Here is a 21,978-nt window from a genome sequence, read left to right on the forward strand (position 1 = left end):
AGACAAAACTAAATGATAGTAGATTGTGAGAACATATAGCTTTCATTTTTCTCAACAGCTTTCGCGATTTCATATTTGTACAAACCTGTAAACGAAATAGTTTAACCCTTGAAATGTAGATGAATACTGCACAGACCCTCATTTCTATACCCACTACTACGTCACGGAGACGCGCCGCTCTGATTGTTTGAAACTTCGTTTGTGGCTGAGAATTGTGCACAGTTGACAAAAAGGTCTATTTAAGGTAATTAAAGATCGAAATGAGCAGTTTTAATGATGGGGTTTCATTTATAACAATGTCAGCAAGTGATTTTGCATTTGTACCCTTTTAGAGTATATGTGACCTTTAAGCAATAGATGTCTTGAGACCTTTCCTAAAATATCATAAAAAAATGGTAACATTAAATTGTATTTATGACAACAAAATCTTTAGAAGCAAACTACACTTACAGTGCCAATATACAGAATGTCTGGCTCAATGTACATTTGCTGTATACAGAACTGAGCTGGAGGCCAAGTTTGGTGTCAGGCTGCTTTCAACAGTTATGTCAACAGTCAGTTATGTCACATCTTATCAGACAGAAATAAGTATTCTAACCAAGGACCAACCAAGGAATACTGGTATATTAAAGGAACACAAATCAGCACAATAAACTGTAGCACTTAAGATAGCAGTCACTCCATGCATAGCCTATAGATATGACTTACTGAGATTGGTGATGTTCTTGAGGATGTTGAGCACAGCCTTCCTGAGGTTAATGTGTCTGTGTTTGCTGTCTGTCTGATGCCAGTCCGTGTAGAGAGACAATACTGTGGGAACTCCCCCCATTCCAATAGTTCTTGCAGAGTTGCTTTCTGTAACACACACTTGGTTTATCAGGTAAAAAAATGTTGATGATGCATAAACACTGGCATTGTCAATTGAGGCCAATGTATGACAGTCAAAATTGGTAAAAATGCATCATTTTTGGTAAGGTAAATGCTGCATTAAAAATGAAGATTTACATGTCATGAATATTTGTAGCTGAATGGTCACATCAATCTATAAAATATGTGGTAACTTCCTGAAAAACTTGGGATTTTTGAAACAATAAAATATGCTAAAACAAATCAACAAACATATAGCAAACTTCAGTAGTATCATGATGCATCATCATGAAGTGATGTAGGTGTTAGATGTAAACAACTTTAGTGCAAACCCGGATTTAAACTCACTATCACAAGAAGGAATGGAACATCTTTGATAAACGGACTAAGTGAAGTCTTCTGGGGCCATCCATTTAAGGTGTGCGTAGTGTAATAAATTACGAAATCAGATGTAACTGGTGACATGAAAAATAAAACGATAGAAGGTGAAAGTTGTGTGTGGTTGCCCTTACTTGATTTGGTCAGGTTGTTGAGGTTATCCAGGGCAAGCTTGAGGACAGCAGTGTGCTTCTTACCACAAAGGGAGGTAACTTTGAACATGACATTGATGGAACTGTGTTTGCCCAGGTAGGATGCATTTACACCTAATAATGAGAAAATTCATGGTTTATCAATGCTGCAAACAAGTAAAACATGTTCATGACAATATGTCCCAGGACAAACAACATTAGGAATTTGGATCTTTTGAAATGTATGTTTCAACATACTACATACTACAGGGACTGTTCATAATTTATGGGATGATGACGACGAAGACAATGGTGATGATGGTGATGATTTTTATGGAGAAGCATGTACAATGTGAATGACCCCCACTATACTTTATGTACAATGTAAGTGATTCCCTTGCAAACCACATACAAAATCAATAATTATTTCATATTTTTATGTACAAAATTGCTGATGCCCCAAGTACATCTGTATAAAATTCATGACCTTGAGCATATAATAACTTTTTCCAGCCCTCTGGACTGCTCTTCCATAGAGTCTATAACATGGAACCTCATTTCGTCAATATCGGATGGCATTGTTTATCACCAGGCTCACGAGTGATAATTCACCTGATGGATCTAGCAGCTGATAGACGTAGATGTTAGAGGAGAAGGCACTTCATTTAAAAAACAACAAGCACTCATATAGCAAGAATTGTTTGTGTTATTTTTTTCAGATGATATCTTTAAGTAGTGTGAGCATACAAAATGCCTTCCTAGAACAACAACAGTCTCAGAATGTACAGGGTGCATCAGTGTTGACTACTCACTGTTATTTGTGTACATCTTAAAGACCTGAAGAAGACACTGTAGGTTACGGAAGGTGGAGGTGTTGCTCTTAATGAGCCCAAGTGTCAATAACAGCACTTTGTTCAGCCGAGCCTTCACAGCAAACTTACGATCTGGAACATGATATATTAACAGTCAGGACTTCTTGTGAATTCTGTCACAGTGCTCAGCTCCATGATCGAGCAAAGCTATGATGGGCTATTGTGAAAAGATGCACTCTCTCAACTGAACAGAGTGTTATAGATGATTACAAAAGATTATGTTTGGCCTATTCTTATCAAATCCATAATGTCTAAACAAGACACATGATACTTCTCTGTCTTCCCCGCACCTATATTATGTATCCACAGGTGTCACCTTGACCTTAAGATGATTTGCTGAAGAAACTTGATCTATAAGTCTTCTTATAAGTTTATTCTGGGTTATGACAAAATCATTAAGCTGCATCTTCAGCTTTAAACAATGAATAAGATTTAGTAATCTTACCCTTGTGTCCAATCTTGCTGAGTACCATATGAATATTCATGAGGACATCATCAGCCAATGGCATGTCCTGTGCTGCCATCTTGAGGATGTGGAAGAGAACAGAGGTGACTCCATGGTTGACTAGGAGACTGGCCCTTTTCCCTACTTCTGTACAGGAAACCCACACAATCAGCTCACCCAATTACATTATCACTTCGGACTTTAAAAAATTTGGGTATGACTACTTTGTTTTCAGACAAGATTTATGGATGTCAACTTCTTTATTGTGAATAATACCAAGTTTCGGGGTGTATGTCCAGAATTTTCAGGATTAAGAAAAATAATAAGAAGGTAAATAAGAGGAGGGAAACTGGGTTTTCAAATCTGTTTCACATCAAGGATTTAATCATTATACTTAAAGTCAGATTCGTCCAAGACCATCAGGAATGCAACTTTTTAAACCTGACCGTCCCGTTGCAAAATAGACAGTCCCGGACAGTTAGGCAGGTTGAGTTTGCAATGGTGCATATACCTCCTTACTTCCTTTCAGTTTCAATGATGAATGAGCAGGCATACGCCCGAAAAGTCATGTTATTCACAGTAAAGAAGTTCACATCCATAATTCTTGCTTTTCTTATGCATTTCACATCTAAATGACCCTCTTAGTAACTTTATCTTTAGTGTGAAAAAATATCTATTTTTAAAGACCAAATCGCATATCTTAAAAGATAAACGTAGCATGTTCTGACATTCTGAATTTTCGTCAATGCTTAGATTATGATGTGTATAACTTTCAGCCATCAAATCATTTTCTGAACTGAAAAGAATGACATTAAAGAACGTATATACATCAAGTAACCATCATGGTGTTCATATACAAGTTAAATTTTCTCGATATCAAACATTCTCTGTGACTTAAGCAACAGAATATGCCATATGTTTACTCTAACAGAACAAAGTATTCCAAATGAATAGTATACTTACGGGCTTTACCAACCAGTTCGATGAGAATACCAACTACCCCTGCAATGACCTGATCGTCTGATGTATTCTACAAACACAGGAAATGATTGGTCAATCAAAGTTTGAGCTCCAGAATCGAACGACATGGGATTCTCACAAACCCTATGCTTGGATATCCATCAGCACCTTCCCACAAAGGATAAGTGTTTGGTTTTACCACCACTTTGAACACTATATCAGTGTGTGTCAAGGTGCATCAACTTAACCATGGAGGTAAACTCAGAACCACAACTACAAATACAATGATAACAGAATAACAACAACAATCTGGGGAAATTAGTTAAAAAGACAATGTATTTCATTGTTCATTGTGTAACACCACACTCTGCAATATACCAGCTGTTGACAGCAGTCTGTAATTAATCTAGTTTGGACCAGACAATAAGGTCATCAACGGCAAGAGAATCAATCTACACGTTTTGGATACGATGACATGTGTAAACCATGTCAGCAAGCCTGAGCATCAAATCCCATAAGTCGCCTCTTATGACAAGCATGAGATGCTGGGCCTCGATTTTCGAAGCACACTTAGCACTAAGATAGTCATAAGAGCCATACATTAACATGAACTTACGACTGTCTTAGCGTTAACACAGAGCTTCGAAAATCTAGGCCCTGCAGACCAATTCTAACTCATGGTCTTCACTGATGATTAGTGCTGGAACAGACACTTAGAAAACATGTGGCAGTTATTTCACTGTTACATACAGGTAACATGGATTTTTATCATAAGATGCTACTGTTATTTTGAATACTCCAAAAAGAAATAAAATAGTAGTTGAATACTTGAGGAGAATGTCTTGTGGGTAATCTCTATTCCACCCTTCATTACACAGGAAATATTGCCATACCTGCAGTGTCGCCACCAAGATGTCCACATTGCTAGATTGTTTCAGTATCAAGTCCCGATGCAGCTTGTCTGTGAAAGAAGGAAGATACTTCAACACCAATACCAAGGTCACAACATGTTAACCAGTAGGTGTGGCAATAACCCACAGCTCAACATCCCAGTCCAGTGTGTTTTTCTGTCTGGCAAGCAAATTTGTATATCAATCTGTTCCGAGTCCAGTTGACTTTCCAGTGTTAATAATATTGCTCATTTAGAAATGAACATGAACAATCAGCCAGTATACTGGAAAAATTATCAGGATAAGTGATTTTACACATGCCACTGTACCAGAGTACACCAGCAATTTTAAAGATATTTCCATCCGTAACAATTACATGATCATCCCAAAGTCTCAAAGGAAACTATAGCAACTGACCTTGAAACATGAAATGCACATTTGGTACTAGGGGACATAAACTATTGTAACTTGTGTTTGGTAGTCAGGAACACAAATCTGACAATTTGTTTTTAATACTGATCATAATAATGAAACATCTTTGATATTCAAATTCTTGAAAGTCAAACAACATACACACGTGATTAAATATCTGCTTGTGAATTGCATGAATAAACACAAAGTAAGGCTGATGATATTGCTACTCAATTTTAACATTAAGAATCTCTACATCCCTTCAGATCAGTATTTCTTTAAAAACATTTGTGTGCACTCGACAAAGGAGCGTTGCCATCACATGATTTGTTACTGAAAAAAAGATCAACATTGCTATCTTATTTTACAAGTGTCTAGTGCAACAGAGGCAGTTACAAATGGTGTTAAATAATTGACCATGTAATACTGATGTTACGGAGGTCTATACACTCTGAACATCAGCACACCAGGCCATGGAGCTATAGCTGTGGCTCCATCAGACACATGGCAAGTGTCATTCAGGTACAGATGGGATAGCCAAGCAGTGAGGTGTTAGCTTACCATACCGAAGACCAGGTTCGATTCCCCACATAGGTACAATGAGTGAAGCCTATTTCTGATGTCCCACATCATCATACAACTGGAATATTGCCCAAACTGATGTAAAACTAAACCTCACTCACTCATTGTGACTGGACGGTTGAAGACAAGACAGCCATATACAGCTGTGGTATGTATACAGGAAAATATCAGTGTAGAAGTAATGAACAAATTATTTCCTTGACATGCACCTTAATCATCAACAGTGATAAAAATAATGTAAGACCTGGTAAGGGAACGCATGACAGTCCAGTAGCTCCCACCTTAACCCCCTAGATGCAAGATCATTTTGATGACACACCTAACAGTAACACACATCAGAATAGTGACTGCACAGCACTGGTGCTACACAAGCTGTTCACCTGTGCACAGATATAAAGGTGAAAAATTCTTTAAATTATTGAATTGTTTGAAAGCAGACATGATTCAGAGATTCAGAAATGTCTAAAAATGGCAAATTTAGCAACTACTGTAGTGCTATAAATGTACTGTGTGACATGGTATTGTCTGAGAGGGCACGTCTTCATAGTCCTGCAGCTCATCCTACAAAAGTGATCTGTAACTTGTGCACGTGAGTTGCTGAGATGTTTGTATTATTGATGAGGGTATTCCTATGTAATCAGTCAACATACCAGAGCAGTTACTGAGCTGACAAGACAATAGCAGGGAGATGGGATTCACAAACGTATATTTGTATGCCAGGGTTTCCTTGGCAAAGATATGAGTTAGCGGATGTCAGAGAATGATTGAAATTATACAGACAACTGAAAGCACCAGTTCAAACTTTGGTCATTGTGTGTACTTACAGAAGAAAAAGAGCATTTGTGGAGATAAGGAGAATCTGGAGAATCATTTCCTTGTGAACTGAGTCAAGGTCCCAACTGATGCCATGATACAAATTCTCAATATTCCCAAACAGCAAAAAGTACCAGTCATAAGTCCATGTGCAAAATTTCATGAAAGATTACCTAATATTTTCACAGACATTGTCCAGAAAAATGCTCCAAGATATGACAGAGTCAATCAAATGTGCGCCCTTTGAGAGAAAAACACACATTCTAAAAATTCCTAAAAAGCAACAGGCACCAGCTGACATGCAGTCTCTAAATGCTCAGATATTCAAATTTTCAAGAGATAACATGTTTTGATGAAATATGATCAAGACAAAAGTTGATGGTAAGAGAAGTCACTAACTATATACCCTGGTATTACATGACAGGAGGAAAACAGGAAAGCATTTTCATTCACATATTCTGCAAAATTACAATATTTGTTGTAATTCCAAACAAACACTCCAAATTGGTACATTTGGTACATTTTCTATCACGCATCATTAGAAGATAAGAATGGCATACAAAACTAAATTTGTCAACTGAAAAACCCAGATTATCAAAGGTTCACAAGGATTGTGGCAATGATCTATGCATGACAAAATATTGATCACTGATGAATACCCAATGGGTAATTCATTGTGTGAAAAGAACAACTAAAGATATTCATCATGACTTAACAACAGGAAACAATTCCTATGAGTACACTTTCTCAGTTGACCTTCACCTTGAAGAAATTACTGAATATGTGCAATATTTATCCATTATTTAGATAATTGTTTTACCTCAGTAATCAGAAACCACCTGACAATCTGAATATCGATTGACTTAATGTTTTTTATTCTACCAAAAATAACAATTAAGAAATGTAGATAGATACTATTGACATAGTGCAAGAAGGGAATTGTTGACTATTTCTTTTGAACGGATAACTGTAATATACTGAACAGCAAAAGAAATGCAAGAGTTGAAAAAAATGAAATTTCAAAAAGTAAGCGTTCATATTTATGTCTCCTACATAAAAAACTTGCCAAAATAAACAGTTGAGTTTCTTTCGCTCTTCAGTATATGTTGTCGTGTTTCAACATTTGGCCTTCTCATCACAATACTCATAAATATGTAATCAAGAAGATTTAATCTTATATCATGGATGAAAATACTGCAATATATGACTGTAGATAAGCCGATCTCATACATAAGTCAGGTCTTAACTTGACCCTTAAAATAAGTATCAAAATGGTATGTGTGGTACATGAAACCAAACCACCAACCTACCAAACTTCATGTCGTATTGAGTCACCAGTATTGTACTATGCATGTTAATTATGTTGTTACATTATCTCATAATAAAAGATGTTTTTATATATCTGGATTTATGTTCATAATCTGGTTTATCAATATTACTCAAAATGTCATTCAATAAAGTTTATATTAATTGTAATGAAATTATATGAATCTGACTCTTAAAACTAAGTTACATTATTCACAGCAAGCACAATCATATTGTCATGAATAACATGCTGAAATGAACTGCTGTTGACAGAAAATAGAGATATTTGTATATTTTCTCTCATTACAAGTGATATTTGTTGGAACAATTCATTGCTATTTCCAGCTCAGTTTACAAGACACACAGTCACAATAATATTATTCCCTGCACATAATACAATGCCTTGCAAAAACAAATTAGAATTGAAAAGTTAAATCATCCCGTCTTCTGAAGTTTAATTATTAAATTTGACATCCTTGCAAAGTTTTTCTTGTTCATTCACATGAAGCAATACAACGTCATATCTTACCACCAGAAAAAAATGTTTGGTGAAAGCATAACCATGGTTTCAGATAAACCAAACTCTTTCTACAGCATATGGTTATTATCATCAAAATATGGCTTATCAGTGGTTGTATACTTTACACTGTATAAAATATACATTTTGCTTGGATTACATTTAAAAAAGCTGCTCTTTTCATGCCTCAATTTGTTTGACTTGATTTCATCAGAAGCACTTGTACTGGTGATGACAAATTTCCATTCAAATTTGAAATTACAAGGAATTCACAGATGTGTGTATTAAAGGTCAGTTTGAAAAATATGAAACATAACTGGTGTCTCAAATCTGCTGCTGCAATGCTGTGCCATCATGACATAATCAATGACCAAGGTCATGTGACATGATCCTACAGTAAGAGCTAAAAGTGAATATAATCAATCAACATCATCGGTGAGTTAGTGAGTGAATTCGTTTTTATTCCGCTTTTATCAATATTCCAGATATATCATATTGGGGGACACTAGAACCAGGCTTGACACATTGTACCCATGAGAGAAATCAAACCTGGGCCTTTGGTGAGAGGATGATCAGATAAGAATGCTGCCCTAAATATGATAATCAACAATAATAATTCATTATATGATTAGGTACTTGAAAAAAAGCATGATTTCTGGGGTCCAGTCCCAATTGAACTGGTATCTCACCTTGCCCATTGACGATCTGGTGCAGCTTGGTGGTGACATACTTGATCTGCTGTAGATCTTCAACTGTCTGCTTCTTGCTTGACTTCCCCAATGTCTTCTCCAGCAGTTGGAACAGGTTGCTCATCCTGGTCCTGAACATACAATACACAACTGTCCTTGATGTGTTCATCACTAACAGCCCTTCATTAGACAGACACAAAAGACTACAGTGGAAGCTGTCTAAATCAGCACTCATTGGGACTGAGGAAATAATCCGGTCAAGACAGTGTGCCAGATTGTACAGCTGATGATAAATGTACAAGCCACGGACAGGAGTGAGATTTTATGCTGGTGTTGACAACTTGCCGGATTAGACAGATGCTGGTTTTGACAGCTTCCACTGTACTTCCAAACATGCAATACACAAATGACCATGCTATATTCATTTTCGTTACACATTACCACTTTCATTACACAAGTGGTATCCTCCCAAGATGCAGACCTGTTAAAACAACATCCGTCATAGTTGGTTGGTGGTCTAAGAAACCTTGAGGCTGTTCCTACAACAGTACTACAGTAACATTACCCCCCATTCGCTTGGAAAATCGAAACAAAGTGATGACAGTTTGTTCAGTAACGTTTTCATTTGGCGGAAAAACTTTTTGAAACTTCTTCCAGAATTAGCCTGATGTTTTCATTACATTCTGAGCTAAAATGAATGTTTGATTATGCACCAATTTGGAATTAGACTGTGATTCATTGGTATCATTTTCACTCAGTCAGACTATACGTTAGTTGATTTATTTTTTTTTAATGCAAATATTTTTACATGCTTTAAGGTTATGTTTGAATAAGATTCGTGAGAAGAGTTAAATTTTCTGATCCTCTCAACACAGCTTGTGCTCACCAAATTTGTCAATAGCAGATTTAAGAAAGAAGTAATGTTGTAAGACAATGTTGCTGTTGTGCACTACTCTGTGACTCAGAGTAACAGTAACCCCTGGTATGGGAGTGGACCAAACCATTCATTAATTAGAGCTGACGAGCATGGCCCAATTAAGAAGTGTGCTGTTTTCATCTGTTTCTGACCGAGTTGTGCATTATGGAAGTAAACCACGGACACGCAATGTTTACATCCTGACATCAACCCTACACACAAATGTACCAAACAATGCTGTCTCCCTCAGTTCCATACAGACATTTACTTCGTACAAATTTATTGTTTTTTAAAATTAATGTAAAAACCTTCGAGTCAACTTAGTGTACAGACTCTTCCAGTGTTGTCACAACCCCTAGTGTACAGTACACAACCCTGTGCACTTAAAAGAACCCACGAATCCGTTGGTATATGACCAGATGGTGGTCACACGAACACATGCATACACCTAGTTGCGGTGTTGCAGCAACCTTGCACAAAGTGACCATGTGTCCCAGTCCACCCAAGTGTGAATGGGTACCTCATACGGATGGGAAAGCCACAACTTACTGCGCCTTGTGGCTGCAAGAGTTCAATGATCCTCAGGGAGTTGAGATTGATAACTGTCTGAGACTGACATCCAATGATCATGGGGAAAACAAAGCACCTCTGAGGAGGTGATCTGGATATTGGAGCTACATAAATATATATAAATATAAACAAATATAAACAAATACAGTAATTCCAATTGCTCAGTGCCTACTCTTACAACATATAGCTATCTGTAAGCATATTCTCACAGTCTGAGACCATAAAACCATATTCCTCCATTTGTATGTTCTCCCATCCCCACCCATAGACTCTCCCACTCTCACCCCATCGTTCTGTCAGGTCCCTTGTCCTCTGTTGCCGCCATAGTGCTGCACTCTGGGGGACGTCCTTGTCCAAAAGCATGCACCTCAATCAAACCATGACTTCACCAGAGCAGGCATCCCCTGAAATAGTCCCACAGTGGAGCTAATCATTGCAGTGCAGGTAGCAATGGAAATCAATAAGATCAGAAATAAACAGCACAACAGGGGGCTGACAGATTTATTGACGGGATAATGACCGATAAAGATAGTCACACTTGCTGTTGGGAGATTGAAACAGTTTGTGGAGCAACCAATGGCACAGAGACACTTTCACGTCATTATCCTAATATTAATCATCTTCAAAATTTACTTCAGCTAACACAACAACCAGGCAAATTCTGTCCATTCAGTCAGGCTGGTATTATAAGACAGAGGACAATGGTATGGCAGGATATTATCTGTCATCATAAGTAATTTGCAATACAATACAACAGTTCATTTATGTTATGAGGCAAAAAAAAATAGAGGAAATGATAAGCAACTTCATATACCCCGTCTGACAGTCCACAAGAGAAGGTAAGGAAAAGGAAAAGAATAAGTCTCTCACACCCCTTCATAGATCTGTCATAGGTAGTATGAGGTACTAGATGGCCAGGCTCAGTAGTTCAATCACCTTGATGGGCACCTTGATGGGGACATCATGTTAGTTATGTTTCAGTGAAGGGATATCACTCAAGGGATTAGTGGACAATGAGCTTAGGTTACCGAACACCTAATTATTTTGTAAGTGTGCATGCTTCGTTCACAATTTGCAAGGTTACCACAGAGAGGCATTTATAGCTTACACCAGTAAACAAACATCGGCAGCCATCACACAACAAACTGACAATACCTGTTGTCAAACTTGAGTTTGAGAGTATGAACATTCCAACAACTTGCCACCAATTTCAGAGATGTCAAACTGGTGTGGAGAAATAGGATCGGTCTTTCTACTCAACAACTTTTTCATGAAACTTTCAGTGTTGTTAACTTGAGTTTGATGTCTGAAGTGTTGTCGAACTGATGTTGTTCAGAAAAAAACAATTACAGACAACGAAATAGTCACGTGACCACACTGATAGAGACATGGTTTACACACAAGTTTTTGACAACATGTGTTTGATGTGTGAAAGCATGAGTTAGACAAGTTTAAACATTTCAACATGTGTTGTCAAATTTCAGACTGTCAAGTGAAGGCCACTTTAGAGTTAAACCATCTAGATTTACTTCATTAGGAAAGCATTACAGAAATGTCCAGAGAAAGGAATCTTGCATCAGTGATTTAAGATGAAACATTTCGGTTGGTATGTCTGTAAATACCCAGTCAGAGGCTGAACACATCAAGAGAGAACACAAGAAATGTACTTCACGTGTAAACTGGGTATTGATCGGCTTGTCAGTAACAGAATGGGCCACCTTAGCTGATCAGACTTGACATTCACATGAAGGTAAGAGAGCTTGTCATACCCCATCTGCAAGGGACAATGTGAATTTTTTCAACCTATGTATTTGCTGTAAAAACAATATTTGCAAAATTTACTTGTATCCAATGCAGCATGTTCTCTTCACTCAAAACTAAAACCTAACAAACTTTTTAAAGTTTGAACTTAAATGATATTGTTGTGAAAAAATGAGAACTTTAACATTTGAACTCCCTTAATTTCAGAGGTTTTTTTAGCACAGTATTCTTTCAGTATTATTATGGGACAGTGTAAATTAATCATAAAAGTCCATTACTCTTTACTGGACCTGTAATCAGTGAAATACATCTCAGTTTGAGCAAAGTATCAAATTAGTTTGAACTACAGCTAAAGTAACATTCACTTCAATTTGCTTGTTCAAGAGTGAATGAATACATATCACACTTTTCAAACTGTTCCTCAACAACTGTTAGTCTAAGCCCAGTCAGAAGTGACAGAGATGAGTCGCTGGGGATCAAAACTGACTCTATAAATAAATACTCCTTAAATTATGTTTTTGTCAAAGAGATCTTCAGCTTTGACCACATGTGAAAAAACATGTCCTTCTGATTTGTCTTTCCACTTTCCATATTCCATATATCTGAATCAAACAAACTAAAACATATAGCCTTACACAAAGATCATGGGAGTCAAAGAGTGTGAAGAACAGTTCCGAAATGCACACAAGACAATTCCCCAGCCTTCCCAGTTACCCAGACATCAAGACCTGGGTGTAGTTTTCTGTGCAATATTGATGATCTTCTGGCTTTTCTTCCCTGATGCTCCACCTACACCAGGGGCCACCACATCACACACACACACATCCAATATACAGTTAATTACTTCACAAGCCAAACACTTCCCACATGAAATCAATGCGCCACTTCTAACATTCAACTGGCAGCTTCATCAAGCCATTGTTTGAGGTGTAAGAATCTTTAAATATTTACCCACAATTTAGTCCTGTTAGATATCAGTCAGCAAAAAGGCATGAATGAAGAAAATATACTGACTCAACACAATGTCACAGGATTATAAAAAAGGGCTCATGGAATTATTTTTCTTTCTAAGTAATTATGAAAACTTGACAACAAAGCTCATTAACTGATAAATTGTTTAATACAATGGCAGAGGACACCAGAACTGGCCTTCAAACGCAGTACTAATATGGGGAATAGACTCCAGTCTTCTGCATGACAAAGGGATGCTTTAATGATTAGTCTACCCAACCACTGCCAAATTGATATGGATTTTGCACAGCCTTTTTACTGGCAAGTTTGGATTTAGATACCAACAAAATAGATCTACTAAAACATGGATCCTTAAAAACCTAAGTTACAAAATAATGCTATGTTGCAAAACAGTTACATCTTGCATGTCTTGTATACATGTACATCGGGTGGACAGCATGCAAGTGTTCTTTAATAATAACTTTTTCCGTTGTTTATTTTCACTACCCAGCATGTTGTCAGGCAGGCTACTCAAGGCCATGTCTACAGGCACTATCAAGTTCACTACTACAACAAGCAAACAGGTTGTCAGTGTTGAGTGGATAACCATGATAACATTCAACACACTCTGATAATCTACACCATTTGAGATTCAGGTTCACCTAACCTTTATGATCAATCAATATTCTTAAGTATGTTGAAGTCTGTGGAGTACTGCTACTACAGATGTAGGCAGTCTTTGGGTCAGAAAAGCATGCTGGCCCCCTGCCTGGAGACACTACACCAGGACATACATACAGACTGAGACTGGGACACACACCACACAGGGACACACACACCTTTACAATGCACTGACACCAACTGACTGATCTCAGTGGAGTATATCTGTGATATCTACCCACCCTGCCTTTGACAAACCCACATTTGATCCTTCAAGCCTATTCAGTGTAGTTGTAGTTTACTGCTTAGGGTAAATGATAGCTTGTGGAGATCTGCTGATACCAGATAAATATAGCATTTGGGGTAACACTGATCGTACAAATGTGATGGTAAGAAATGACTTTGTGTGCCTGTCATTACCATGAGTTTGATGAGGGTCACTTGTACAGTCTGTTTGTCGGCACATGAGAACACTGAATTGCAAAATATCTTGGAATCACAAATAATCTTTTACATGACAATATGGCACATGGTCCTGATACTGAAATGGAGTTATTTGGCAATTCATAGGGACAAGAACACTATGATATATGACTTGCAATGTCCATTTGCACGTCCACTGGAGTCAGGCTGAGGCCACTCATGTTCTTCACATGCATGTCATCTCCGACATAAATATCAATATATTGTCTCAGGTGTAAGGAAGAGACAGACAGGCAAAAGAAAAACAAGACAAATACCTTCTTACAAAACAGCTGAGTAAGGGTCCATATCAACACATTTAGACAATATCTGGTGAATTCAAAGAGTTATATAGTGTCAGTTTTGTTAAAATTACAAAATGCTTTCCACATTCATAAGGCATAGTTGCTAAATGCCTGTGTCCATTGTAAGAACATAACTAGAGACTCTGAATATGAATCTCTATCATTATGATGTTACTATGATGCAACATTAAATGTAGTGGGGTTAGTCACGCAACTATTGAGCATGAATCATAGATCAGGTTTACAGCTTCATAGAAGAATTATGGTTAATTGTACCTTGAACAAGTGTACTGTGGACACCTATGGCTGAGCACACTGGGATAATATTTGACATGAATATACCAACAGGTTCCTCTTGCTATACAGTCTCTTGGAGAGTTTATGTGTAGATCTGAGCAATGAAACATGTGGGAGTCTTACTAGCCACCATTACTTCAGGTTCATTTGGGTAAATCAGTCGAAGAGATCTGGCTAATTGACCGTTATTAAAGATCAGTTAACCTTCTCAGCCAACATATCTTATTTTCATTCACAATTAACAAGCAAGCAGGTATTTTCTGAAACATCTGAAGTTCCCTCTGGTATGTTATACACATTATGAAACATATAGTTCAAGAAAGCCCAAGTAAGTCTAGCTTACGTGGCAAGTCTAGATTTCCACAGTTTCAGTGGCTGTACCAATCTGCTCAATTCACAAGCGAACACAGTGCTTGTAATTATCAGCTGAACTCTAGCTGCCACTTGTGTTTAACAAAACTGTATATTACCATCTATAAGCTGAATTCTGAAGACCTAAAAAAGCAGTCTGCAGAAGGGGGTCAGCTTATCTATCAGATACAATTTCACAGAAGTATTTTTGAGGTCGTCAGTGCTCTGTCAGACGATCTTACAGGTTCGCAGTACACCTGCATGGAAGTTTATGACGTTTACAGACATTCTGTTATACATGATCAACAAAATACATATTAAAGTATACAGTTTCCATTAGTTCTCACAGGGGTAACTCATGGGGAGAGTCCCTGAATACTCCCCAAGACACCACAGTGAAAATGAAGAAATTTAAGTTCAAGGCTTCTGTCCATTACACTTATCATTATGAACAGTTTCATATATAAAATATGTTCATTTCAGAGACTATTTTACAGTAAAAATTCCTTCATGTCTGTATTAATATCAACAAACTTGAATGATTCGGAAAAGCCATTCAACAATGCAGGTCAAGTATTTGCTGGTGACAGCCCAGTCTAAGTAAACTTAGTCTCAGTATTATTTGTTACACTCCTCTGCTGAGTCTAACAAACACTTGTTGGAGATCACATCAGATAACCTCTGAGACTGACCAATCAGAACACAGCTTATCAAATCGTGAAAGTGGACATGAGCTTTTTACCTCAAAAAGATTTGTACCCAAATTATGCTATTTTCCATATGATCGCTTCTGGATGATGCACATTTAGCATGTTGCAGCACTGTAAACAGTGAGTAAATAGTCACTGAATAAAGCACTTTTGGTAACTATGTCATCAGAAAACCCCAAGCGTATATACTGCAGGTCAAGTATCTGTGATTTATGTGGATGTTCGTTTTTGGAGGGATCAGTGTCAGTGCCCAGGGAATTTGGTAAGTCCTGCCAAACCCCTAAACAGTAGCCGTTGTCTGATTGGTTAAATACTTTCATCCATCTCACATTTTACTGGATGGTCATAGGTCATTCAAAGGTTACCTGATGTAGACTGGGTGTAGGAGTGTAACCAATATTACTGAGACTAAGCTTACTTAGACTGGTGACAGCTATTTCTCATCACAACTCAACATACTGTCTAGTGTACATCTTGTTCAATAATTCCTAGATCAGTGTACACATCTCTCAGGTAGACTTAGCAATTTGATAAAGCACTGCAATATCTTCACGTAACAACTTGTCTATAAATAAATTCAAGTTTAAATAAATTCAAGTTTGAGTTTCTTTGCTAGGAAACTGGGTCCTTATTTTCAAAACGTTCATAGCCCTAAGTATTCTTAACTTTAATCATAGCCAGTGTGAAAAAATCTATTAGAATGGACTTTAGAAGTTCAGAGGCTACAAACATTGCAAGAATAGCTAACCAGATTTGAAGAGGAAATCAAAGGAAGACTCATCTGTGTTTTTAATGAGTGTACAAAAGGTTTTAATACTTTTGGGCAAATCAAAGCAGAAATTTCCCCAAATTTTACAAAATCATGGCGACAGGAAGATAGGAAACATAAAATAACACCTGGACAGCAAAAGGAACACAGTCCAAGAGTTTCAGTATTAAACATATACAAAATCAACTATCACATGTATTACCAGTGTTGGGCACTGGCCACTTGGTAATTCCAACATACTGATCATCAATATTCATCAGTTCTTGTATCCCATTTTGTAAAATTGAGTTCTGCAGCACTAGGCCACACTTAATGAAAATAAACATAAATACTCATTTAAACTCCCATTTTAAAAATACCATTGGCCTCACAGTTTTATACTTTAAGTGCTTTTTTAAGTAGTAAGCAGATGAAAATCCCTCTCAGAAAACAAAACAGAATTTGAACTTTGCAAAACAGCTTGTGTCATATTTATTAAAATGTATTATCAACTTGTTGTTTTCACCTTCTGATCTTTGATTAGTTCATTTAATCATATCACAACTACGCAGTATCATCAAAGTTACATCAGAATCTTTTAATCACCCATATTACATCCAACATGTCCAATGATTAACACAGTACAATGCACAATAGATAATTTTCACCATTAAGTAACATATTTACACTCAACCATTACCACACCCGTTATGTCGGAATCTCCTTATCCTAATGTTTGCATTAGAACTTTCCACCTGTTACTAATGATAACTGCTAACGTCTTCCACTATTCCCGATCAACAATCACCTGGCCTGTGTGAAATCTTCTTAACATATGCATTATTCAACATGTTCAATAGCACTTGATATTGCAGGAAGAAAACCTGAAGAAACATGTCAGTACTATAGACCTCCAGTTAAATAAACAAGCTTTGTAAACTACTTCACTTTTATCCCATGCAATGACCTTTGGTTTACCTGGTCTGTCCAGGATAGCTATTCTCAGAACATTCGTAGCCTTATGAACTTCTAAAGACCATTCTAACACATTGATTACAAACTTAAGAATTCTTAAGGATAAGAACGTTTGAGAATAAGGGACCTGGTGAAGTGATAGACATAACATTCACAGCTAAAAACATGTCAGCAGTTTCATCCTGTTCAAAATAAACTGTTCAACAAATAGAGCTATATATGACTTCATTCAATTGAAGTCACTGCATACCTCAACTACTAACAAATACTCAGCATTTTTATTTAGATGAATTTAGAAGATGATCATCATACAAATCACAGGGATTTAACTGAAATGACATACCAGTAGCATCAAAACACCAAAAATTGATTCAGTGAGAATAAAAACTCTCTTCCTTCAGTCAAATATAACTGCATGTGTGTTGAGATGTACGGCATGCTTACCATGCTTACAATAATAATGGCTATTTATACCACACCTTTTCCACACACTAGTGCATGCCCAAATTGCTAACACATTATTACCCTGAATAATCCAAGCTGCCTGTGAAGTGCTAGGTTATTAGTCACAACCTATCCCACTGGGTACCCATTGTCTGCTGGGATGATCAGTGGCACTTTTGAACAAACTCACTTGAGTAAGGTGAGGCAAAATGTGCCGCATGTGCTTTGTTGTGGGGGCAGGACCAAAGTCCTAGAAACTCGCAGGAGTCAGGCTTCCAAACACAGACACCCATCTAAGGACTGTCTGCACTCAACCTTGCAGAGACAGAGCTTAACTTCAAGTTAAGGACCACACGCCCACCACTGTGTGCTTAGACTCACCTGGTACTACATAAATAGTTTCTACTGTTATGGTTTACTAGAAACCCCATTTTAACCTCACAGTCAGTAACTGTTTTGAGTGATGACATTTTCACCATTGGAAATTTGTGACATTTTGTGGGGCTGGGGTTTCATTTCAGCCAACGCCTCTTCTAGATGTCTAGATGAATAATGAAAAGATTGGCTAAACATTTTCAGTGTTTCCTTTTTGGGTGGAAAAAATTAATGAGAAAACTGTTTGGTGAGTCATTGTGGGACATCTGAAGTTAGAGAAGAATGTAATACAAATAAAAAACATATTTGGATTAAGGATACTGTGAAACCTCCATAGGACAGACCTTGTTAATCAGAAATCTCTGCATTCTGGAAGATCTCATTCTGAACGAATGTATGTATCTAAATTAATATACCCTATTGACGGGATTCCTTAATCTGGAAATCTGTGAATCTGATGTTAACAGAACCTTGATATCACTAAATGGACCTACTAAATATTTAGATTATAGGCGTTTTAACACACATCGAACGTCAGTCATTTGGAGGCATTGGTTCAGTACCAGCCGTAGATCGCCCTTTCCTGACAATCAGTTTAGTCAAATTAGACAGAGCATCTATGAACACGTATGTTTTATTTGAATTGATCAAGAGCTTTTTTTGGCAGCGGCAAGTGACCAATCTTTTTCTACCTACAACAGCACAGCCCCAGAACTGTCAACTGTCTATGAGCGTGGTGTGTCGTTCATTAGACAAATAAGCATTATTGTGCGTTATTTCGCATTATCTGCATCAATAACACTATTTAACAGGAAGAATATGACTTACAGAGATACTGTTGATTTAGGCTGTATTCTCTAAAACCCGTCTTGACTACGCTGACGGGCATGTAAACAGCTCCACACGACTGTAGAGGGCGCAATAAACTTGGATTTGTCTCTATAACGTTAGACAAGCGAACTGACATGTCGCAAGGTCGAGAGAATCCCCGTTTACTGTGAGTAAGACTAAGAGTAACCCCCCCTTAGCCGGTGAGTTGGCAATCTAGACTTGCTCGCAGCGACACTACTCCACGAAGGGAACTTGCAAATGAATTGTATTGAATTTGTTATAATTTGTGGTCTTAGTTATTTTTAATACAGTTGTTACATCACATTCATGTGCTGTTTGTTGGTTGTACTCATAGCTCTTTTACGGGCCGATTCTCGGTTATTTACATAGTTACAAATTGGGAACCACCACTGAACGGATAACAATACTGAGAATAAAATATTACGCAACACACCTAATTGTGAATCAATAAAGGATTTGAAATACTCAGCATTTTTATTTAGATGAATTTAGAAGATGATCATCATACAAATCACAGGGATTTAACTGAAATGACATACCAGTAGCATCAAAACACCAAAAATTGATTCAGTGAGAAATTGGCAGTAACAACCCTCCTAGATTCCTATGTAAATCATGAAACTTCATACACACCAATCTCATGCACAGATATAACAGAGTGCATAACACATCCAAAGGAAGATAGAGAGTGTTCGAATGACAGTATTCACGTGCAACATCTGTGAATATAGACCTAATAATCTCCATTCCTTTGCACAATAATTCAAACTAAAAAATAAAAAGGAATCTGTGTGCATGATCAAATTATTCCAGTACATGTTGGAAAAAAATGAACATATTGAAAATGTTAATGTGTTCATGGACTAAAGCCTGTATAAAATGTGCCACTGCTATTTACTAAACAGATAAAGAAAACCCTCAAAATCATTGGACTTATTCAATGACTGTGTATGCAGATATGATTGATCACGCATACCTGATGACCAATGAATTCAAATGGCATTATTTTGTAGGTGTATTTAGAAACAGATTATCACAAATCATAACCTAAGGAATGGTGACCAGTTTGAAATTTTTGTGGCAGTGTGTTCTAAAGAGAGACAACATAGGTAAGCAATAATCTGTACAGAGAGTAACATAGTTAACACAGTGTTCCTCATAATAAAGAAGTTGGCATCCATAAAAACTCTCTTCCTTCAGTCAAATATAACTGCATGTGTGTTGAGATGTACGGCATGCTTACCATGCTTACAATAATAATGGCTATTTATACCACACCTTTTCCACACACTAGTGCATGCCCAAATTGCTAACACATTATTACCCTGAATAATCCAAGCTGCCTGTGAAGTGCTAGGTTATTAGTCACAACCTATCCCACTGGGTACCCATTGTCTGCTGGGATGATCAGTGGCACTTTTGAACAAACTCACTTGAGTAAGGTGAGGCAAAATGTGCCGCATGTGCTTTGTTGTGGGGGCAGGACCAAAGTCCTAGAAACTCGCAGGAGTCAGGCTTCCAAACACAGACACCCATCTAAGGACTGTCTGCACTCAACCTTGCAGAGACAGAGCTTAACTTCAAGTTAAGGACCACACGCCCACCACTGTGTGCTTAGACTCACCTGGTACTACATAAATAGTTTCTACTGTTATGGTTTACTAGAAACCCCATTTTAACCTCACAGTCAGTAACTGTTTTGAGTGATGACATTTTCACCATTGGAAATTTGTGACATTTTGTGGGGCTGGGGTTTCATTTCAGCCAACGCCTCTTCTAGATGTCTAGATGAATAATGAAAAGATTGGCTAAACATTTTCAGTGTTTCCTTTTTGGGTGGAAAAAATTAATGAGAAAACTGTTTGGTGAGTCATTGTGGGACATCTGAAGTTAGAGAAGAATGTAATACAAATAAAAAACATATTTGGATTAAGGATACTGTGAAACCTCCATAGGACAGACCTTGTTAATCAGAAATCTCTGCATTCTGGAAGATCTCATTCTGAACGAATGTATGTATCTAAATTAATATACCCTATTGACGGGATTCCTTAATCTGGAAATCTGTGAATCTGATGTTAACAGAACCTTGATATCACTAAATGGACCTACTAAATATTTAGATTATAGGCGTTTTAACACACATCGAACGTCAGTCATTTGGAGGCATTGGTTCAGTACCAGCCGTAGATCGCCCTTTCCTGACAATCAGTTTAGTCAAATTAGACAGAGCATCTATGAACACGTATGTTTTATTTGAATTGATCAAGAGCTTTTTTTGGCAGCGGCAAGTGACCAATCTTTTTCTACCTACAACAGCACAGCCCCAGAACTGTCAACTGTCTATGAGCGTGGTGTGTCGTTCATTAGACAAATAAGCATTATTGTGCGTTATTTCGCATTATCTGCATCAATAACACTATTTAACAGGAAGAATATGACTTACAGAGATACTGTTGATTTAGGCTGTATTCTCTAAAACCCGTCTTGACTACGCTGACGGGCATGTAAACAGCTCCACACGACTGTAGAGGGCGCAATAAACTTGGATTTGTCTCTATAACGTTAGACAAGCGAACTGACATGTCGCAAGGTCGAGAGAATCCCCGTTTACTGTGAGTAAGACTAAGAGTAACCCCCCCTTAGCCGGTGAGGTGGCAATCTAGACTTGCTCGCAGCGACACTACTCCACGAAGGGAACTTGCAAATGAATTGTATTGAATTTGTTATAATTTGTGGTC

At 37.4% G+C, this 21,978-nt stretch overlaps 1 protein-coding gene across 1 annotated transcript in view; it reads right to left on the reverse strand.

The window, feature by feature from the left end:
• Positions 1-21,766, reverse strand: part of LOC137278459 (cytosolic carboxypeptidase 1-like) — a 43,016-nt gene extending 21,250 nt beyond the window's left edge. The window contains exons 1-9 of the mRNA XM_067810789.1: positions 21,684-21,766; positions 10,631-10,750; positions 8,861-8,991; positions 4,547-4,614; positions 3,657-3,723; positions 2,694-2,840; positions 2,189-2,320; positions 1,380-1,511; positions 709-855 (exon numbers count right to left, since the gene is read on the reverse strand). Coding sequence (XP_067666890.1) covers positions 709-855; positions 1,380-1,511; positions 2,189-2,320; positions 2,694-2,840; positions 3,657-3,723; positions 4,547-4,614; positions 8,861-8,991; positions 10,631-10,671 — 865 coding nt within the window. The 5' untranslated portion in view covers positions 10,672-10,750; positions 21,684-21,766. The remainder of the gene's footprint in view (positions 1-708; positions 856-1,379; positions 1,512-2,188; positions 2,321-2,693; positions 2,841-3,656; positions 3,724-4,546; positions 4,615-8,860; positions 8,992-10,630; positions 10,751-21,683) is intronic.
• Positions 21,767-21,978: the final 212 nt, after the last annotated feature.

The sequence above is a fragment of the Haliotis asinina genome, chromosome 3, assembly GCF_037392515.1.
Source record: "Haliotis asinina isolate JCU_RB_2024 chromosome 3, JCU_Hal_asi_v2, whole genome shotgun sequence".
Classification (NCBI taxonomy): Eukaryota; Metazoa; Mollusca; class Gastropoda; order Lepetellida; family Haliotidae; genus Haliotis; species Haliotis asinina.